The following is a 22,709-nucleotide window of genomic DNA, read 5'->3' as shown; positions in this document are numbered from 1 at the left end:
ATAAAGACTAAATGGGAAAAAATCAGTGTTCCCAATGTTGTACAGTGCTGTGACGACATATAAAGTGTGCGCACTCACAACGTTCAGGGTGGTGGGTGGATTGGCACTTTTCTAATCTGTAACTAAATGTGCTCAGCAACAGCTTCAGCAGAAGGTGTTCACACACCTTGACTCTCTTCCAGAAAGCTAAGCAAGGAAATAATCAGTAATGTGGACAAAGATTTATGCACGAGGATGGTCATGCATTGTTCTTTTGCAATCACAGTTTAAAAACTGAAACAGTGTACTCGCCCACAGTCTCTAGTAAGTCATTTGTTCAACTTGAATTCATCGAGGGGCTCCCTTGTGCCAGGCTCTTTGGCAGCTCCTGGGATCCCCCTGTCCACCTCTGGGAGCACATCATCAAGTTAGTCTGCCAGCAAAGGCAATCAGCTAGTTCCACAAATAAATTAGGTGTTAGCCAACATGCATGTGCAATATTACTTTATAATCAAAGAATAAGACGAAAAGAGGAATGCAAACATGTGTGGAACGTCTATTTATCATCTCAAGAAGCAATCTGCTGCCCAAGTGGGGAAGATTTTCTGATGTCTAGAAATGGCCATTTATAAACCTTTAATCACTCAACAGAGAAGAGACAGGCGCAGACTGTCAACCACACATCAGAGAGGAGACAGGCGCAGGCTGTCAACCCCTCAGCAGAGAACACAGGCGCAGGCTGTCAACTCCTCAATGGAGAGGAGACAGGCGCAGGCTGTCAACTCCTCAATGGAGAGGAGACAGGCGCAGGCTGTCAACCCCTCAGCAGAGAACACAGGCGCAGGCCGTCAACTCCTCAATGGAGAGGAGACAGGCGCAGGCTGTCAACTCCTCAATGGAGAGGAGACAGGCACAGGCTGTCAACCACTCAGTGGAGAAGAGACAGGCGCAGGCTGTCAACCCCTCAACGGAGAGGAGACAGGCGCAGGCTGTCAACTCCTCAACGGAGAGGAGACAGGCACAGGCTGTCAACCCCTCAGTGGAGAGGAGACAGGCACAGGCTGTCAACTCCTCAATGGAGAGGAGACAGGCACAGGCTGTCAACTCCTCAATGGAGAGGAGACAGGCACAGGCTGTCAACTCCTCAATGGAGAGGAGACAGGCACAGGCTGTCAACCATTCAACAGAGAGGAGACAGGCACAGGCTGTCAACCACTCAGTGGAGAAGAGACAGGCGCAGGCTGTCAACCCCTCAACGGAGAGGAGACAGGCACAGGCTGTCAACCCCTCAATGGAGAGGAGACAGGCGCAGGCTGTCAACCATTCAATGGAGAGGAGACAGGCACAGGCTGTCAACCCCTCAGCGGAGAGGAGACAGGCACAGGCTGTCAACCATTCAACAGAGAGGAGAGAGGCACAGGCTGTCAACCACTCAGTGGAGAGGAGACAGGCGCAGGCTGTCAACCCCTCAACAGAGAGGAGACAGGCACAGGCTGTCAACCATTCAACAGAGAGGAGACAGGCACAGGCTGTCAATCATTCAACAGAGAGGAGACAGGCACAGGCTGTCAACCACTCAGTGGAGAAGAGACAGGTGAAGGCTGTCAACCCCTCAGCGGAGAGGAGACAGGCGCAAGCTGTCAACCCCTCAGGGAAGAGGAGACAGGCGCAGGCTGTCAACCCCTCAGCAGAGAAGAGACAGGCGCAGGCTGTCAACCCCTCAGGGAAGAGGAGACAGGCGCAGGCTGTCAACCTCTCAGCGGAGAGGAGACAGGCACAGGCTGTCAACCCCTCAGCGGAGAGGAGACAGGCGCAGGCTGTCAACCCCTCAGCAAAGAGGAGACAGGTGCAGGCTGTCAACCCCTCAGCGGAGAGGAGACAGGTGCAGGCTGTCAACCACTCAACAGGAGTGGAGTGGAGGAGACAGGCACAAGCCAAGGAACAGAACCAAGAATGGTCAAAACCGCTTTCATCAGAGCCCTAAAAATTGATAAAGATGAAATCTCTCAAGTTATAATTTAAATAATATACAAACATAATCTAATTAAAGGAGAAAATTTGAAAGGCACACCTCTCTAGTAAAGTATAAAAATCAGGAGGTGTTAAATATAAGAAGGTATAAACTTTTATCTTTCCGTTCACGGTCCCTTTGATAAGGGTTCACCCTCTCTCGGTTCCCCCTTGGGAACAATTGTAAGGGCAAAATCACTACCCATTAAAGCTGTTCTTGAACCAGTTAAGGCTTTATGTTGTTGACTGCCAGAATCAGCTACATTTGGAGGCTACATAGTCCACTCCCTTCTTATTTAGGAATTCTAGCCCCGTCCTGACATGGTAAGCTAAGCTTGCTTCCATGGTGCTTGACAAGGGGTTATAAATTAATTGTGTGATTGAGGAAGTCCTTGGGAAAACCATGCCTACCCCTTTTTCATGCCGGTTGGCTGTAACCATAGCAACCCCTCACTCCTGACCAAAGTTCACCTGCTATAAATCTTTATGACCGTTCATAGGTCAGTGTTCATTTCCATAACCCTTCCGAAGAGTGAGGATTTATAGTTTACAACAAAGTATCAGACTCCATTTCTAAACACTGGACTCCAAATGGTAAGGTCCAAAAATATCATCAGACCTTTGTGTTTTTACCCTAGGGAACTTATTTTCCTGAGAAAATGCCTACAACAAAGAAAACGCTGACGTTCTTTTCAAGCTTTTTCACCAGCCTTGGGTCTTTCATCGTGATCTGCTCTATCCTTGGGACACGAGCGTGGATCTCCAGTACAATTGCCGTTAGAGACTCTGCTTCAAATGGGACAGTCCTCATCACCTATGGCCTTTTCCATGGCAAGGGTACTCAAGAATTCAGTCATGGATTTGCAGAACCAGACAAAACTTTTGCAGGTAAATAATAAACTACTTTAGTTAGTATAATGAGATTGAATTAAGATTCATGCCACTCTGTATTGGGGCCAAAGAACCATTCAAAAATAATTCATTTGTAAGCTCTGAGTTAGGCGGAAGATAGGAACCTAACTTGTAACTTTGAAAATTCTCTGTCTCATTATTTCAGCTCCCTCAGCTCTGGTTGCATCTATTAGCACAGCAGTCTAAATCATTCCGGCTTGGCTCTGTTTAAATGGTACCTACCACGTATATTGAGAAGTAAATAATTAAGTAAAAATATATACTGGCAATATGGCGTTGAGTAGCCAGTAGGAAAAGTGTTTTTAAAATGTTTTGACTGTGAAGGGGCGGCGCCTGTGACTCAAGGAGTGGGGCACCGGTCCCATATGCCGGAAGTGGCAGGTTCAAACCCAGCCCCAGCCAAAAACCACAAAAAAAAAAAAAAGTATTGACTGCGAGCTTTAGTTGGAGCAAAAACCTCTATCCAGAATTTCCTAAGTGGCATCTACTCAGGGAAAACAAGGAAAACCTGGGCAATTTCTTATTTCTACTTTTCAAATTCATTACTTTAGCTTACTGGAATTTTTACTCTTCCCTCCAAAATATCTGAAATTGTTGTTGGAAATGATATTAAACATCCATTAATTCTACCAATTTATATTTTATTGTTTATTTTTAAGCTTTTTTCCTGTGTAACGATGTAACCATGCCCTTGCCTTATGTAACGATGCCCTTGTCTTGATGGACGGAAAATGAAAAATTCATTGAGATTGATAAGTTGATTTGGCTGCTTATTGGACTCTTGCAGTTTGGTATCTACCATTATGTTTTCTAAATTTAGAAATAATGTTGTAAATTAAATGACACTGTTTTGAGCAGTGTTGTATACAGGTGTCATGCAGGCATTACTTCCTATAAACAGGCGTTACTTTCTGCCTTGTACGAATGTGATATTAATACCCAGCCCTTGTGTAGTGCATGAAGGTGGGAGTCTGAGCCTTAGACTCTAGCTCTATGTTCTAACCCTCATTTGTTTATGACTTTGTTACTGAAATGATTTCCTTAAATCAAAAGGAACACGGTTATGTTCCAACTTACAAATTTACCCCTTGGACATTAGCAAGAGCAACATCTCCGGACGTTCCAGCAGCCTCTTGGTGACACTTCCTCTGCTTTCAGACTCAGCTTCCCATGCGGATGAGGGATATTTGCTTTATAGCAACTAGAAGCTATGATTTTCAAAGGCTTGGTCATACCTTCGGATAGCATTTTCGAAACCAAAAAGTGTGCTAGTTTCTGAATCCCCAGGCACACTTTAGAAAATGAAAAGAATTGACAAAACCTACAAGGTTTTTTTTGTTTTCGTGTGGTGTCTGTTTGGAACCAGTTGATTCCAATTTGAGATAAATGGCTTCAAAGGCAACCCTGGCTGTCTCCATCCTGCGGAGGCCCTGAGGAGGCCAGCACGGGTCAGGGCCTGGCTTTGAAGCCCTGTGTGCTGGGCAGTGCAGCAGTGTCCACGCAGTCATGGAGACCCTGGAGGGGGCCAGGCCCAGTGGGCACGGCGACCCTGCGGAGCACTGGGGAGGTGGAGTATTTGCCCTCTCTCTGTCTGACTCTCTGTTTCTACTCTTTGTTACTGGGAAGCCACATTCTAACCTCCGCCAAGTCACTCCCCAACCTCGAGGCACTGAAAATGGTGAACGGCCACCCAGTTAACAAAATGGCTACATTACTGCTGGTTACCATTCAAAAACTTCTCAGGGCCTGGGGGTCTTTGTTGCCCATGATTGTAGTAATCGTTCAACTTGGACGATTGAAAGGGAAAGGTCATGGACATCTATCTACCTGGTGGTGTTCCGCTGCCAAACCCACAAATGCCCGTGAGAGCAGAGCTGCAGTGCTCACGGTGAGACCCCGATGCTCTCCTGATGCTTTTTCATGGGGCTTATTTCAAATTAGAAACCAATCTTTGGCAGCACAATAAAATCTGTTTCAATACCACTTTCTTGCCCAGCAGTGGTGGATTGGCTGCTCCAGTTGAGAAGTTAACTGTGTCAACCTCCTAGCTAAGATGAGGTCACTCTGAAAATCCCCCAAGGGTAATAAATATTGCAAAGCTCTGCTGCCTTTCTGCATAGGATCTGTCACATCGTGACAAATTTGACTGTAGGTTTTGAAACAAAAGAGCACAATGAGGCAATGGTGGCTGATTTCAAAGTGCAAGAATCATTCAGCCATTGGTAGATCAGTTGGTGGGGAAGATAATCAGACCCAGAAAGGGAATTCTCCAGTGTGTGACCAGATTGCTTGGGCAGCTCAGGCTGACGTTTGTCCTACTTTGTCCAACGTCCAGATGAAAAGTGACAGGTTCTGTGTATTCAGCTGTGAGCAGAGTGTCTGCTGCTTCCAAGGTTCTGGATATGTCAATTCTGTTCAAAAGGACTTTCCTGAGCAGCCTCTGTGTGAGCAAGAGGATTCTGAATCTATAGATTCTGAAAGGCGGGGCACCCGGTTCCCAGCCTTGGAAGGCTCAGCCCCTTGTGTGAGAGGAAACCTGTCCGTTAACCAGTTAACATTCAGGGGGATGGTGTGTGCAAGTTCCCACGATCGCAAGGGATGGGGTGGGGAACACGGACCTGCAAGGTCTCTCTGAAGGATAGGGCCTGGAGGAAGAGCCCACACTTGTGACTGTTCACCCTCCTTGGCTTTGGGCCTTGGGTGCCACATGTACTGGACCCTTACAAAGACGTCGTTCCTTAACTTTGTGTTTTGACAATGCAGTCACAGTCTAAGGGGCAGGATGTGTAATATTTCCTCGCACCGGCAATAATGGTGAATGAGTCACTCGCAGCGAGGGTGTGGAGCTCTTGAGAACGTCATCTCACATATTACTCAGCCAACGTGCTGACCAGAACATGTATTTTTATAGAATCAGGTTGGTAATAACAGTTCTTATGAAAGGTAGTTCTATTCCTGTGACAATCATGTTGCAAGCAATTGATAGGACAGTCACCTGGGCTGCTGGTAAAGATTCCCAGTGCTTGACCCCTGGAACAACGGAATAAAACTTCTGGGGCCAAGGTGCTTACCTGTTTGCTTTTCAAAATCTTCCCAGGTGATCCAAATATCGGGGGACTCTAATTCAGGGTTGGCAGCTGCCAGCTTCCACCAAAGCCAGGCGTGAGTTTGGCCAACAGGCGTCACTGCGTTAGGTATTGTTTCTGAGCCACTTGGATGTGGCCTGCTTGAAGTTAAATGAATTTAGTGGAGAAAGCTCTGGACACGACCTTGCTGATGAACCTGGTTGGCCTTGGAGGGCTGTGTTTGAGTCAATGACTTGCTACAACCAGCCATCTGGGGAGCTTCTCCCCATCGGCCTTTCCCCGGCCTGCCGGCCTCTCTTTTCCACCGACTGCCATGTGTTCTCAGGGAGCTCACATTGCACCAAGCTAAAAATAATTAGGAAAATAAATCTGCTGCTGAAACTAATTAATTGCAAAGAGAAGAACAAATGGGAGTTTATTTCTCCAGAATTCATAAAGAGTTCCCACCCCATCTGCCCAAGGATCATTTCTTGGTGAGGACTGTGTATCAGTGACCACACTGGGAAGTGGAGAGTAGAGAGGGCAAAAATGGTGGCCTCCACGGTTTAAGCCACTCTTCTCCCCAAGGGCACCCTGGCAACTTTCTAAGGGGGTGGAGCATAGCCAGGGCTTCCCGGGGAGCTCCCAGGCCACACTTGGAGAGTGAGTGACAGTGGCGCACTACGGTCCATACATTTGGGAGCTGCACCCAGCCCAGCTCCCTGGTGACCAGGAGCTTGAGGAGGGAGTAGAGGCTGTTTCCACCACCCACAAAGCCACTGGCTCGCCCTCAATGCCTGAGGATGCAGAAAAGCCAGGACTCACAGGGTATATGGCCAGTGCAACCCGTAGGGGTTAAAGGTCCGTGGTGGGGAGCCCAGACAGGCGGATGACTCTCACTTTTGCACGTCACCCACCACTGGGCAGCACATTCCTGCCTCCCAGCTGCGGACTCTGTCCGGGGCCCCCCGTTGCACAGCCAGCTCATCTCTGCGGCAACATGCTCTTGGCTCTTTCCTGTGGCTGCCGGAATCCAGGCAATTAGTGCCAATTGGGAGGTGGCTTTCCTGATTCAGATGCTTGCCCCCTAAAGGAAGAACAAGAACGGGATGTATTTGCTAATTTTGTAGGCAGAGAGCAGCTGTCAGATGCTGGGGGGGTTATTGTTATTTCATTCTTGCTAACTTTCACCGAATTTTCAGCTTTCATTGTCCGAGATCTGAGCCAGGAGCTGTGGGGGAATACAGCTGTCATATCCATGTGGCAGGGAATTTGGAAAGCTGAAAAATGATTTTAAAGTGCAGCAATTAAAATTAAGATAAATTGTCTCCTTAATACATAAAAAAGTATGAGTTCACAGACCCCAGATAGACTCCCCTCAGGAGAACGACACAGTTAGAGCTCTTACCAAAAGTAAAAACGAAACTCAACTTGATTGCCCCTTTCTAATTTACTCTGACGAAGTGGGATGCTAACCAGTTACAAATGCGCACCCATTCCCAGCTCCTACTGAGTGTGCAATGCGGGACCGCACTCCAAGCCACTGCAGGTGCGCTGGACACAGGACCTTCTATTTTCACACTGAAGTTGCTATTTCCCAGTTAAGGAACCAAATTATTTCTTATTGGTTACCATACTTTTAAGAGAGAGTTCATTTAGTCCCCAGCACACTTGTGACAAGATCCCAGGTTTCCTGTTTGCCCAGGAGAAGCAGGTGAGTGGGGTGCAAAGTGCTTCCTCCTCATGGGGATGAAGCCGGGAAACAGCCTCACTCCACCTGAGCCTCTGAACAGGTGTGCTCCACTCAGCTGTCATTGCTGCCTACTTTCCTGTGGTGTCACCTTCCACAAGTTTCAAAACAGGTGCGTGCTAAATTACATCAATGCAGCCTCCTGACTCCTGCGTCTCCACAGAGTGGGGGAGAGAGGCAGGGACAGTCCTGGGCCAAGGTGGCCCCCACCAAAGTCACCCAGTGTCTTTCCTCACCGCTCTGAGCCAGGGCAGCAGGTGGTGGCTGCAGGACCCACGCCTTGTGGTGCTCTTACCCAGGCTGCATAGCACAGATGGCTATGCTAGGAATTTAATCAAAGTCCTACAGGTCATTAACAGAAACTACAGAACAGTCCCGTCCCCACTGAGCACAAGTGGGCTGTACCCGTGCCAGCTGAACTTTGCTCCCAATGCCCAGTTCTGCTTCAGGAGCAGCGTGTCCCCAGCCAGGGCAGTGAGGTCATCCCTGCTGCTGAGCTGGCTGTTTCTCCTCTCTGCCTGCTCCCCTCTGCCCTGGGTCTTCAAGGGACTGTGGCCATGGTAGGATCCATCTGTCCCTCTCCTGCCCCTTTCTGTCCCTCTCAGCCAGGCCCTTGCACTTCTTGTCAGGGCTTCTGCTCTGGGCTCCCCAGGAGACTCGCGCCACTGAAGATGCTGGCCCTCTCTGGATGTGGCCTTTACCATGACACCTCTGTGCCCCAAGCTGGGAGGCCATGTCTCAGACATTCAGCTGCTTGCGTGCTGGCCACGTCTCTTTCATGACAACTCTCTGTCCAGCAGGAGGCAACTTTTCTCCTTCATGAAGTACTGCTAACTTTTTTAAAAATGATAAATAGAATCAAGATGTTCAAAAATGGAGTGGGGGCACACCCCTGTCCAAGAGGACTGTTGCATCTCATTGGGAGTCCTGTGTCTACCCAGCCAGCATGCTTTGAGAAACAGTGTTGGAATGAAGTGTGAGCAGGGGCTGGGCTTTGCAGGGGCTCGGAAATATCCCCCACAAGGACACTCCAGGGACATAGCCACCAGTCACATATATCTCTCCTTGAGTATCTGGCAAGGCCTCCAGGCAGGAAAAGAACAAATGAATTCTGTGTTGTTCCACAGGGGTGGTGAGGTCTCCTGGGTACAATGTGTAGAGATGCTGATGGGGCTCAAAGCAATGGAGAATTTTCAAACAATGAAGGCGCTGCAGGGAGACCAAGGGCACTGCAGCTCTGGCTGTCCCTGAATGGAGGGCTGGTGGCCTCTCCAGCCTCTCCCGTGGGCACTTAGGGCACCCTGGGGTTTCCTGGCTCCCTGCCTGCTCTGTGCACCACTGTGGCCCAGAGGGCGAGCCTGGCCCTGCGAGGAATGCAAGGCAGCGCCACCCAGGCTGGGACGGTCTGAGATGGACTGGACGCCCCTTCTGTTCTTTCGTTCTTTAAAACTCTGGGGCAAGGACATGAGCATCTCAGGGGCTCCCTCTCTGGGCACCTGAGAAACAGGAAAGCAAGAGGGCTTCTCTCATTCTCCCCACCCTGCCACGGCTTCCCGCCCCCACCTCACTCCCAGTGATGTGCTGCTGTCGTACTATCGACTCTGAAATCTTTGTCCCAGCCCCTGTTTCCTTCATCCCCGTGAGCTCAGCGGAACATCTCCATGTGCACAGTTTAACACGTGGGCTGCCTCCTCGGGCCCCATGCGCCCCGCAGCCCTTGGTACCCGGGTAAGTCAGGCCTGTGCTGTCTGGTCATCATGTTGTCAACACAGGAACAGATGGAGGGGGCAGTGGAGAAGGCAGAGAACCACAGAAACAGGACCTAGGACTGACAGCCGGGCACCTTTGCTTCCTTTGACATGAGAGTGCTTTCCAGTCTGGAGCTCCTCTACCCTTAAAGTTGGAGACTTTACCTCTCTCATGCTTACATGGATGGAGCTGGAACAGATTCTTCTTAGCAAAGTATCTCAGGAATGGAAGAAAAAGTACCCAATGTACTCAGCCCTACTATGAAGCTAAATTATAGCTTTCACATGAAGGCTATAGCCCAACTATAGCACAAGACTATGGGGAAAGGGCCAAGGAAGGGGAAGGGAGGGGGAGGTTAGAGTGGAGGGAGGGTGATGGGCGGGGCCACACATACGGTGAATCTTAGAATGGGTACAGGTGAAACTTACTAAATGCAGAATACAAATGTCTACATACAGTAACTAAGAAAATGCCATGAAGGCTACGTTGAAGTTTGATGAGAATATTTCAGATTGTATATGAAACCAGTACATTGTACCCCTTGATTGCACTAAGGCACACAGCTATGATTTAACAATAAAAATAAATGAATAAAAAAAGAAATATGCAAATTTTACAAACTGCTGTTGGAATTCAGAAGAGCTTACCTTGGAGTCTGAGGGCTCCCTCTGGCTCCGGTGCAGTAGGGTGACACCTCAGTGTGCACCGACCCCAGTCACTTTCGTATCTCCGCAGCCAGCCGTCTGCTGGCACCTCCCAGGGCCCCTTGCTGGCCTTTTCTCTCCTCACTTTCTCCTCTGAGGCCACCCTTGTCTCACAGTTACCTCAGAAGCCACAAGGCTTCTCACTGTGCCCAGGATCTCAGGGTAACCCACCTTGTGAGTGTCCCCAAGTTGAAACAGAGTCAGAGCACAAGGGACACAGTCTATGATGAAATTGCTGTAAAGCCCATTGACAAGGCCCAAAGGCCGGAGCTCACTACTGGGAGGGGTGTCCGACCCTCTGTGAGGGTGCGCTCTTCCTTGGGAGACTTTAAACTGGGACAGATACCAAGTCATCTGCAGTATTGTGGTTCTGCTCTTCAACCACAGACACAGCACAGGCTTGCAGTGAGAAAGCTGGCCTTGATCTTGAGTGACCTCTCTGACTGACATCTGACAGCCACTAGCTCAAAGCTTAAGAGGGTAGGTGGCCAGGCTGGAGTTGGCATCTGCATTTTGTGCTGTGTGCTTATCAAATGTTGTTTTAGTTTTAGGGATATTGAATAATTCTTCCCCCAAAACAATGCATTTGGTGGCCATCCTGTTCCTGGTCCTCAGTTTGTTCACGGCGCTGCTGAGTTCCGGGTTCACTTTCTACAACAGCATCAGCAACCCCTACCAGACATTCCTGGGGCCGATGGGCGTGTACACCTGGAACGGGCTGGGCGGTGAGTACCCGCAGGGGCCGCTGGGCCCTCTCTCTGCCTCTCTCTCTCTCTCTCTCTCTCTCTCTCGCGAGCGCGCGCATGAAAACACACCCAGTCACTGTCACATGTGGAAACCGCAAGGACCTGGCTCTTACCCTGGACTCTTGGGCTCATTTTTTGTCAATCTGTAGGCTTTGCTAAACATCTCTGGAAACAGAATTTTGTTTGGAATGCGCTGGTGAGGAGGCTTATGTGAAACATGAGCCAGCTTTGGCTTTTGAGAATCTAATGTAAGGAATCAAATGAAATGCACAGAAGTCAAAAGAAAATTCACTGGACCCTGCTGCATGCTGAATTCCAAACCAGCTCTGTGTGGTACACGGGAGCACACACATGCACACACCTGCTCACATGCACACACCCACACACATCCGTACACATGCACCCACACGCACATGGCCGCACACATGCACACATGTGCACACACGTTTGATTTTTGCCTTCGTATAACTAGAGTCCATTTGGGTTCCACACGGGACAAGTCTGCATGGCTGTGACACAGGGCTACAGATAATGTCAATGAAGAGAATGTGGGGCCAACATGCTACTGGGGGGCTGCCTGTGAGCCCAGGGCACGGCTGTGGGGTGCTGCTTGGCTGTCTTGCTGTGTCATGGGCAGAGTGCTGTGATGAGGATGGAGCCCGGATGGGAAGTGGGCCCCATCTTTCACTCACTGGGCTTTGGGCTCTTCCTGGGCATGGCCAGGGCTCTGCGGCCAGCACATCTGCCCAGAGGCAGGGCCAGTGGGCTCCTGTGCCCCAGCCAGCCGCCTTCATGGGCACCCGGTTTCTCCTGCTCTTTCTTCCTCTGCCGTTGAGACCAGACCTTGGGGATGAAGCCGTCCCATAGGGGAGGGCTCCTGAGTGGCTTCCAGGTGAAATGTTCTCACACAGGACAGAAACTTCCAAGCATGGGAAAGATGCTTTGGATGTAGAAATGTCAGAAGCCTTAGAAGGAACTGTGGACAGTGTTGTCCCCTCTTCTCTGCAAGGCCCCACACGAGGCCATCCCCAGTGGGGCAGGAGGACAAGAAGAGAAAGTAGCCCTGGGTGGTTCCCGTGGTGTAAACCCATCCGAGCTCCCTGCGGGAGGTCACGGAAGGTGGAGCTGACCTGTACTAGTGGCCCCAGCACTGCACAGGGTGCGGGACAAAGGGTGTTTTTAGACTTGAGAGGGGAAACTGTCAGGTATTCACCCGGGCCTAATGGTGGAAACTGGGACCAGCCCAGGCAAACCTGCAGGGTCACATCACACACGGACACCTCAACTCCGAGGATTCCAGGGTCATGCGGGTGGCTTGGTCACGTATGACCAGCTGCTTCCTTCCTTTCTGTGCTTTTACTCCCTGGTAGTAAAAACAGCAAGCCCCCCAATTTAACGAGCATTCACGGTGGGCTCAGCAGCCCTGCACAGTGAATGTGACCGTTTCTCCTGTTACGGTGTAGCCGAGTGTCAGAGGTCAAGAGACTTTGGTTACAAACTGAGATATTTCACCCGAAGGCCAGGGCTCCTGCCCAAGCGATTTCTGTGATTATAGTTCTCCTCAGTCAACCAAACCACAGGCAAACCTGTTGGCTCTCATTACCAGGGTGAAGAAATAGATTGTTTTTATTTTTACTCATGTCATAAAGTAAGAGAATCAGGGGCTTCAGGCTCAGCTGAATCCAGGGTCTTGGCCCATATCATACACTCTTTGCTATCATCACCCCATCTCTCTTTTTTAATTATTAAATCATAAACACATAGAACATGTACACATTAATGCATTTATGGCATCACCCCATCTATTGATTTCTTCAGTGTCTGCTGTCACTGAACAGGCAAGTCAATCCTCTCGGAGGTAAGGTGACTACCGACCTCCCTTAAAGACGTATTTCCAAAATATTAAGAGAATGTCCTGGGCAGATTTGCACTAACATTGTCCTCCTGTCATCCCTCCACCAAACTCTGTGTGCAGAAGGGTTGAATTCATCAGCTGACCCACCAGTTGGCGAAGGTCACCTGCCCAGCCTGAGCTGAGGCTGGATCTGGCCCTTCTGCAGGCCCAGGGGTGAGTGGGGAGGAGGAGCAGGCTCTGAGAAGAGAGGCAGGTGTCAGCACAGAGTGGGGGCCAGACGAGGGGTAGGCGGAGCCCAGAGGCCCAGCATCGCTGGGCCCACAGGCTTCCCTGAGGCTGCAGCTTCCACACCCCTGGTGTGCACAGCTGAGTGCAGGGTGCAGAAGGATGATGCATGTTTGTGCAGGAAAATATAAAACCCCAGACGCCAGACAGCCCCCCAGCCCCACCTACTTCTATCAACAAAGGATTGTGTGGCAGGGAGAGAATTCCTGCCACATTCCTTTACTGGCTCAGGGGCAAGTTCCAACACACAGAGGGAGGCTGTGGGGAGGGCAGAGAAACCATCTGAGAGGCTGGCGTGTGCGGAAGAGACTGTATTTGGACGCAGGTCAGCGCAGACTTTGAGCAGCTTTCACCCTCTCATTCAATGAGCCAGACTTTGCCCTGAGTTGTTTTGGAGACTTCGATCTTCTTCATTGGTGCTTTAGGTCTTGGAGAACTTAGTGGAAACTGTTTCCAGGAGGTGCAGCCTGTAGAAGAGCTTGTTTACAGAGATGCCATTGACTAGGGTGCATCCTGCCTTGGGCCACTGCTGGAGCAGGGCCGGCTGGGGCAGGGCAGGGGACGCCTGGGAGTCCTGGGGCCAGAGGGAAGTGCTGCCAGCCTCCCAGGGGCTAGGCTAATCCAAATGCTCCTGGGCTCCCAGATACCGGGTGCAGAGGAAGTGGGTTTCCCAGCTTATTTCTGATGCTCTGCTTTGAGGAGAAAAGTAGCAGTGTCACCTGTCACCTCCCAGGGTCTTGTGCCTGCCATCCGTACCACACTGGTTAGAAGGGACCCTGGCCACAGGGCATCTATCTGTAGACTGAGAGAAGGTCAGAACCAGAGAGAACTTTACAAGCTGTCTGTTCTAAATACATGTGTGCCTCAGCCAAGCAACCCAGAGAGTGGACAGCGTCACATGGCCTGATGATCACAGGCTGGGACAGAGCCAGTGTCCCTGAGCCTTAGGGAGCCCCTAATCTGCCCCAGGGCATCCTCCAGCCCCCAGAAAATCCTCTATGCCTGAAATCTGGAAATGCCAGTCGGGCAGAGGCTCTGGGCATCTTAGGCTCTGGGCATCTTGTCCTACAAGGACACACGTTTGCTTTTCGAGTCTGTGTCGGCCACTCCCAACTCAAATCAAAGCTCCAGGGAGCCCACTCTAGAAACAGCATGCATATGCAACCCTTTCCTCATCTTGCCCTTTATGATTAAGCTTTTATAAGAAACTTCACAAGAGGAAAATGAAGGGTAATTAAAGCACCCAGAGGCCTTCAGAGGACCAGGGCTTTTGTACTTGCCAATTATTAAGAAATAAAACCAGGACAGCGCAGATGAAGTTTGTCATCAAGGACTGTTCAGCATCCTCTCACACAAAACCCGTCTAATTAGGGCCTTTTGAAGGGCCGTTTGGCAAACCCCTGGGTATGGGCTAGAGCAGGGCACATTTGACGCCAAAAGGTCTGTGGAGTCCTGGGCACACGTCAGCAGATGAGGGTCCTGAAGGACTTCTGACCAGGGACTTCCCAACAGCCACGCTCGCCTGGTCAGACCCACGGGGCGAGACTGCTCAGCTGCCTCGGCACGAGTCTTATGACAGGTTTTTTGAGACGTGATTCATAGACCATCTATGACCCACTACAGCGTACACACATCCAATTCCGTGGTTTCCAGTAGGTTCCCAGACATGTGCACCCATCACCACGGTCAGATTCAGATTTCATCATCGCAGAGAGAACCCCCTCCCCTTTGCCTATTCACTCCTCTCGGCCCACTCCCAGCCCTAAGCACCCGGGAGTCTGCTTTTTGTCTCCTCCTCATCCCCATCAGAAGATGGGGAAAGCGTCTCCACGAAGCCACGCACCACCCAAGTTTGCAAAGCTGGGGCCCATGGCCTCTCTGACTCTAGACCACATTCCTCTCACCAGACTAAAGTGGCTCTCCAAAGTCTACAGACATTTAAGAACCAAAAAAATGTTCTCTTCTAGAGGAAGTTGTGAAGAATGACAAAGAGAAGATAAAAAAATTAACTATCTTCTAAAATGAGTTTAGTAAGGAGATTTTTCTGGTTAAATGCCGTGTCCCATGGGATTGTATGGAAGGCAACCTAAGCTCTTAACCGGGCATCTGTAGCTCTCTCAGACAGTCCCATGTCCACGTCCAGGGCGTAGGGCCACAGGGAACTGTCCCTGGCAGCTGAGCCCATCTTTTCAAGTCCCGGGTGCTGGGGGCACAATGCCTACCACGGGGCTTTGTTGAAGCTGCTTCTTCCGTCTGTGACGCTGAGTCCTTTCTCAGCCTTTCCAGGTCTTGTCCACCCACCCTGACCTCTCTAGACAGTTTGCCGTGGACTCTCCTGTTCACTCACCATCCATTTGCTCACCCCCCAGCGCACCTGCTACACATCTCCCTGCCCTAGGGGTGGGCTATTCGGTTGATCAGTTGCCCGGCAAGTACTTCCCAAAGGACTGGAGCTAGAATCTTTGCTCTTGGCACACACGACCCTGCACAATACTCAGCATTTTGTGCCTAGAAATCTAATCTGTGCCTTACAGTTTCTTTTACATTCTCCTTAGTGCTTAAAATAGGTACACACCAGTGTGGATATTCAACAAATGCCACAGAGTGGTGTTTTTCACCCTTTTCTATCTCACAGCACACTTGAACCTATAGTTAAACTTCCATAGTACACTTAAATTATGTTGATTAAAAAAAGAGTAAAAAAATACAAAATCTGACTGTCAAAGAGTAAAAAAGAATATACTCACTATGCTTGGAACTTCTTTCAAAAAAATTTAATTAATAATCTTAAAAAATTTTGAGGCACACCTGGGATCCTGTCAGGGCACACCAGTGCGCCACAGCACGGTTGTTGAAAATGAGCGACATTAAACAATGTACCACAGTGTCGTTTGTGAAACTTACTTTTTTTTCCAGTGCTCTTCATTTTTCTGACCATGGTGCTGTTCGTGGGGAACACGCAGTCCAACCGTCTCTCTGAAGAGCTGTTCCGTGTGCTCTATCCCATGGCCATCAGTCAGGGAGTGACCCACAGTTACGGGTACTCATTTTGGCTCACCCTGCTCGTCATTCTCCTAAATGTCATCACCGTGGTCATTGTCATTTTCTACCAGAAGGCCAGATACCAGCGGAAGCAGGAGCAGAGGAAGCCGATGGAATCTGGCTCCAGGGATGGGATGTTATTCTGAATTCTGCCTCACATCATCTCAGGGTGATGTCCCCTCCACTCCCTGAGGATGGAGTGGTTCATCTAGGTAATCTGCGTGGTAAAGTGACTGTCACTTGTGATAGCTTTTGTCTTTCCTGGCACTATGTTCCCCACAGATGCTGTGCCCTTGGAAAGAGATTTTCCCACAACGTTGGGGAAACAGGTGGGAAAAGTTTCTGTCTCTGCAGAGTTCAAAGTGGCAGAATGGGCCTGAGCCTGCGGATGTTTCTGCCCCAGTGTCGTGACCTGAAATAATAAAGGCCTGTGTTGTGCACGTCCCTTCCAGGGGTGGAAACACTTTCGCACCTGTCGTCTCAGTCTCCTCTGGAGCAACCTGGTGTTTTTATTCTACTCTGTGAGTAAAGACTCCTAGGCACAGGGAGAATCAGAGCTTGCCCTTCCAGGACCAGGTGCTGCAGCAGAGAGCAGAGACCTGGCAGGAATGGCTTGGGCCTCTGCACCCTTGGTGGCTGACATAACTCATGCAAGAGTGGGTAAAAAAAATGCTGATATGTGAACCCCAAACTACATGTTTGAAGTTCTAAGATGAGGTTTTTGAAAGAAAGAGATTAGATGTGAGAAAGTCAAAGATAAAAATCATGGCCTATGGGTCTATAAGCCAAAAGGGCTAAATATTGCATTTTTGGTTTAACAGCATGTGGGTGAATTCAAAATGGAATGAAACCTTTCAGCAAGTTCTAGCTGCTGCCACCCCGTCCACCAACCTTCTGCTTAGTTACCGTGGGTGGGCGTTGGTGGAGCTGGTCAGGTGGGAGCGCTTCGCCCATTGGCAGACAACTCCCGCAGAGGCCGAGGAAGCTCTGGGCTACAGCACCGTGGCCAGCGGGCACTCCCTCCTGAGCCAGGGCCCGGCACACGAGGAGCACGGCTGTGGGGCAGCCCTTTAGGAAGAAGTGGGTAGAACTGGTTCCTGGTTGTATGAGAAGACAGTGGCCAACCAGGAAAAACTTCAAAAAGATACCAGAATGCATTCAATCTTCTCTGCCAGTAGGATATTTTCCCAGAAAATCACCTTCCCAGTCTTTAGAGCCTGATTCCCACCGGTTAGCCGGGTTGAAGACTGAGATGATTCTAAAGTGATCCCCTTTCCCACCTTGACGAAGTATCACCCAAAGCAGCAGCATTTCCTGGGTATAAATCTGCAGAGCAGCAGCTCTTTGGACAGAGAATATATCACTTGTGAAGCTCCCAGGGTCGATGACCTTCTTACTTACTATGTTTTTAACATGGTGTCTTAGGAATAACATTTTTCATTCATGCATTGAGTATCTGTGATGTGGCTGGTGCGCGGGGGGCTAACCTGGCTGTTTGCTCCCATGAAGCTCATTGTTGGGCAGTCAAGATAGACAATCAAAGACCAGTTATTAAATTTCACTTAAAACAGGTACCTAGTCACACAATTGCATGATTCTTTGGAAGGTCAGTTCTCTATTACCTCCCACTCGAAAAGTTCTACTAATTCAAAGTTACTCCTGTATTCATTTATGAAACTTTCAATGTATTTTGAAAAATCCAATTAATAGTGAAAATTTTCTAAATACTTTGGACCTAGAAACATTTATTTTCTTTAAAAGTTTGAATTTTACACCAGATTTTGATAATATGGGCAAGTAATAAAGCGGAAAATGTGCAGGTGACAAACCCATCCAGATAATTGCTAACTAGAGACTCACGTGGGGGACTGGTATGCTTGGCATTACATCATGGAAAGGGCATGCGCTCACTCAGCCCAGCGTTTCAGCAGAGCTTGGCTTTCGTGGGGGACAAATTGTATTAGTCCCTGTATTAAACATGAGCTTTGTGGAAACATTTAAAACACAGGAGTCAGGTGAACAGATTGTTTCACACTTCACAAGATGAAGAGAATGGCCCTCCAAACGTGTTTAAAGGTGGAAGGTGATGAAACTACAGGTGCACACTTACAAATCTTGTTAAGCACAAATGAGACTTCTGTACTATTCACTAGCACAGGTAGTGCTGAAGGGTACAGAACGGGCCTCTTTGTCCCAGCCTACAAAACGGGTCTCTTAGTAAACATCCATGACACAATGAGGCCGACTAACATGTTTTTCAAAGAAAAAGTTACCATGGGGTATTAATTTGCTGTTTTAAAACAACTGTATCCATGTGCATTCTCTTATATTTGGAGTAGGGGATTCTTCTGAAACATGATTTTGGAGGGTTCTGAAGTTTCTATGTAATTAGACTATTTCAGGTGTCATGACATGGCCCCTCATTAACCTCATCCTGTTATGATGAACTGGGTTCATCCCTATTTGCAAAATAAATGAATTATATAAATTATTGTGTTTTTCATATAGTCTACAATGATAACTTTAGAGAAATCAATTCTTCACACTGCTGTCAAAGTGAGTGGGCTTGGCCAACGAGCTGAGGTGGAAGGCAAGCAGGTTGCCCCAGGGAAGCTCTGCTACTGTCACCCCAGAACTGCACTTGATCATCAGAGTGAACCCTGGGGCTCAGGCAGGGCAGGGGCATCTCTCCTTTTACAGGACACTCTGTAGGGTTAAGGAGTAATCTTGCTGCCAAGCTCACATGGCCACGCATGACCGGACCTGCCGGGTCTGCATGTGGAGTCTCAGGTCCACTCACCATTGACCTTGAGCCTTCTGAGACTGCTCAGCCTCTCAGAGGCCCTGAGAACTGGCAGATTCTACAATAGGCAAGTAGATGGCAAGCATGTTTCCAGAACAGTCTCTCCGTCCCTGCCCAACACCCACCCAGCATGCCTCTGTCTCTTACATAGGAACCAGACAGTCTGTGTAGACTTAAACCCAGGTTCCTGGTTGCCTAAGCTGTTGTCTTTCTACAACCTGGTCAGGGCCACAGGCATGTTGTCCGGAATCAGCGACAGATCAGAGTCAGGAGCCTTTCTGACCCTGAAATTCCAGCTTGCAGGGAAGCTGTGGCTCCTCTGGTCCCTGTACCCTCTGGACCCTTCTGACTCAGGGGGCTCAGGCAGATGAGGTCATTCAGCCAGTGGGGTGGAAGGTTGACCCCTCGTAACAATGGAGGGTGTGTCTGCTCTGTAATCCTCCCCTTGTCCCCACCCCAGAGGCCCCCACCTCCAGGACTTGGGCACATAGTGGAATCTCAGGGCAGCTGTAAGAGCCGGCAGACACCTTCTCTCTCTGGGCCTTCCTTTCCTCATGAATGAAAAATAAATCCCAAATGATAGAAATGACAATCAACGTAGGATTATGTAGGAAAATTCTGAGTTGGGCCGCCTGCGATCTGCTACTCATGACTCTGAAAAGCTACTTAATCTCAGTAAGCCTCATCTGTGAGGCTCTAATCATCTGTGAAATGGGATAAGGACAGCAGGCTTAGTGTAGAGGCTGTGAGAGAGTTAACAGGGAGTCCTGCCCTGAACAGCTGAGGCCAAGTCATCCTCTCTTGCAGAACTGCAAAGGCCCAGCCAATGCCACCACCCTTACTGATGGCAGGCCACGTTAATTCCTTTGTTCTATAAACAAGCAATAAGCCCAAAACTTAAGCCAGAGGGATCAGTGGACTTGCCGAGGAACCCAGAGCTGGTGAGTGGCAAAGTGGAAGGAAAGCAGGCCCTTTTATTCCCACGTTTGATCAGATCCACCAACTCTGCGCGTGTCAGGCCTGTGGGAAGCGCCAGGGTGGAGTCAGGGAGGGGAGGAAGGACCCTCACTGCTCCAGGAGCCCTGGCCCCCACAGGAAGTCTGGCGTTCCCGGGGTGCCTCGGAAGAGCTAAAGCTTCGCCGAACTCCATTTATGGATTCTGTTGTGTGTCCTGTTCATTCTGAACAAAAAGGCAACTGATCTGTTTCCAGTAAATCCTCAAGTGACCTGGGTGTCATCCCAAGGCAGGGTCGGGGTCCTCCTCCTCCAGAAGGACTTGGTGGTCCCTCAAATAGACAGCCACGGCCCAGGTGCTCCTGGTGACTGGGGAAGCCCTGTGAAAGCTGCACTGAGACATGGCTGGGACGCTGGGGGGGTCTGTGGCACTGAGTGTGCCTTAGCCCTGCCGGGGATCCGCCGGTCCTGTGATGCTGCGCCCTTCCCGCTGCGGGTCCTCATGCTCCCCAAGGACTGAAATCACAGCCCTGGTCAGAATTTCAGGCAGTGTCCTTGTTTAAAAGGAAAAATGAATTTATCTTCGTGACAGGCTTTTGATGGTGAAAATTTTTTATATTCAAAAGGTTAAATGTTTAGTGAAAAAGAAAAGTTTAGGTAGGTATGCCTTGCATTTTATGACTGTTCATTCTAAACAAACTACTTTTAAAAAGAACACACCTCTTACTTCTTGCTTCTGGGGAAGGGCCCTCAGGAGCTTTTGACCCTTGGTGGAATCACCTGCTCCTCTGGCTATGTTGAAACACATCACTTCCACAAGGTTTGGGGCTCATACAAATCGCTGCTCCTGTAGGGGACGTGTCTTCTCTTATTCAGTGCACAGAGGAGGTGGGTGCTCCAAGGATCTTCCAGAATAGTGTGTGGCTCCTGTCCTCAGGGCTCTGCCAGCAACAGTGACCACAACCACTAATGTTTGCTGTTTCCCACAAGCCAGGCCTTAGGGTGCTGTAAGTGCTGTAAGCGTGAGACTGTACTGAGTCCCCACAGCAAGGATGTGTGTGCCATGTAATCAACCCCATCTTACAGATGAGCCACTGAGGCCTGGATGGGTTAATAGCGTGCCACCAGCCCACAAGGCAGAGGCCACGCAGGGGTTCCAATGCAGACCCATCTGCCAATGTCTCCTGGGGGGCCCCTGGCTGGAGCTAATAACCTGACAGTGCCACTGTGTGTGTGCATGAAAAGGCTATAATAAGTCTGACGTGCACATCCAACTACTAGACCTTGGCCTCCATCAGCTGCCCCCACGGCTGTGTCCTGTTGAGTAACTGGGCGTTCCGGATTCTTGCAGTATATAAACAGGTAAGCATTCACCTTTTGGCTAAAAATGCAACTGTGTGCCCCAGATGCTACACACCGCAGTTACTTTCCCTGTCTTCCCAGACGCTTCAGGGACTCAGGATGGATGGACCTCTCCTTGATGACACCACAGTTGTTAAGTAGGAGTCACAGCACTGTGGCAGTGGGTAAAGCGCAGAGACCACATACTCACGTGTTCAGAGACTTGATTTCAGTGACCAGTCAGTGCAGAAACGTTTGCTGAGCATTTACTGCATTTAGGACCCGGAGGCGAGAGCTGGGATACCAGGAGCACGTGTGGCAGTCAAAGAGTGTAAGGCGCAGCCGGACAGACAGGTGTCAAATCCATGCGACGAATCCACATGACCGGGTGACGCTTGAAGCAGAGTGACTGGGAGCTCTGGAGCATCTCCAAGGGAAACCTGGTGGCCTCAGCTCCACCACACACCCTGCGACCTTGAGTCGGGACTGAAGGAGATGTGGAGATGATCAAAGCCAACCCGCTTGTCACTCAGAGGAGGAAAGGAAACCCCATTACGGCGACCAGAGGCACGGCTTCTGGGCTGCTTTATTATCTAAAAAATAAGTTGAAGGATAGAAGATTGAGGAACCTTTAAGAATGTTTTTCTTTTTAATTTCATAGAGTTTATTTTTTAAAGAAATATTTAAACAACAGAAGTGAAAACCTTAACATGGACGAAGGGCCCTCAGGAGCTTTTGTTTATGTGAATATTTACCAATATTTACCACAGTAGGAATTAGACAGTCATTCACAATAAGTATTTTTATTTATTTGAAATAATAAACCCATTACATATTACTATAGATATTTCAATAGAAATGATTACATTTATATTTTTATTTTTATTTATTTATTTGTTTTTTGTAGAGACAGAGTCTCACTTTATCGCCCTTGGTAGAGTGCCGTGGCATCACACAGCTCACAGCAACCTCCAACTCCTGGGCTTAGGTGATTCTCTTGCCTCAGTCTCCCGAGTAGCTGGGACTGCAGGTGCCCGCCACAACACCCGGCTATTTTTTTTTGTGGTTGTTGCAGTTTGGCCGGGGCCGGGTTTGAACCTGCCACCCTCGGCATATGGGGCCGGCACCCTACCTGCTGAGCCACAGGCACCGCCCAGAAATGATTACATTTTTAAAAGAAAAAATAATTTAATGAGAAGAAGGACATTCTTTTCATTTTGGGGAATCTCTTTGATATTTGGCTTAAGAGAAGCAGTTAGATTCTCATATCTTTTTCGCTTTTGATCTGCCATAAGTTATTTGGGCTGAAGAAAACCTGACTCATAATAGAGATATATTACGGTTAGAACGAGAAGTATTTCAGTAGCCTTTTTAGATAACCATGGACATCCTTTAACACCAGCAAAACTTGAAAAGGGATGGTCACTTAGAGGCCAGTTGCCATGTGGAATCTGGAACTGTATTAGCAAACATTTCCTTCTCCTGGGTCTCTGGTGCTGTGAATGGATCCTTTA

The 22,709-nt window shown here is 49.2% G+C and overlaps 1 protein-coding gene across 1 annotated transcript; it reads left to right on the top strand.

Annotated features, from left to right (window-relative positions):
• The first annotated feature begins 2,521 nt into the window (after window positions 1-2,521).
• Window positions 2,522-21,029, top strand: CLRN3 (clarin 3). Its single transcript, XM_053585920.1, has 3 exons — window positions 2,522-2,877; window positions 10,715-10,894; window positions 15,972-21,029. The coding sequence occupies exons 1-3, from the start codon at window positions 2,649-2,651 to the stop codon at window positions 16,241-16,243; spliced, it is 681 nt and encodes a 226-aa protein (XP_053441895.1). The 5' UTR covers window positions 2,522-2,648; the 3' UTR covers window positions 16,244-21,029.
• The last annotated feature ends 1,680 nt before the right edge of the window (window positions 21,030-22,709 follow it).

This window comes from Nycticebus coucang, chromosome 3 (assembly GCF_027406575.1).
Source record: "Nycticebus coucang isolate mNycCou1 chromosome 3, mNycCou1.pri, whole genome shotgun sequence".
In the NCBI taxonomy this organism is placed as follows: domain Eukaryota; kingdom Metazoa; phylum Chordata; class Mammalia; order Primates; family Lorisidae; genus Nycticebus; species Nycticebus coucang.
This window is presented reverse-complemented; position numbering and strand designations above follow the sequence as displayed.

Bases quoted from the DNA above. Each gene is read 5' to 3' on its own strand.
- CLRN3 (XM_053585920.1), top strand. From the start codon at position 2,649: ATGCCTACAACAAAGAAAACGCTGACGTTCTTTTCAAGCTTTTTCACC. The intron at 2,878-10,714 runs GTAAATAATAAA...ATGTTGTTTTAG, and splicing joins ACCAGACAAAACTTTTGCAG to TTTTAGGGATATTGAATAAT. The intron at 10,895-15,971 runs GTGAGTACCCGC...TTTTTTTTCCAG, and splicing joins CACCTGGAACGGGCTGGGCG to TGCTCTTCATTTTTCTGACC.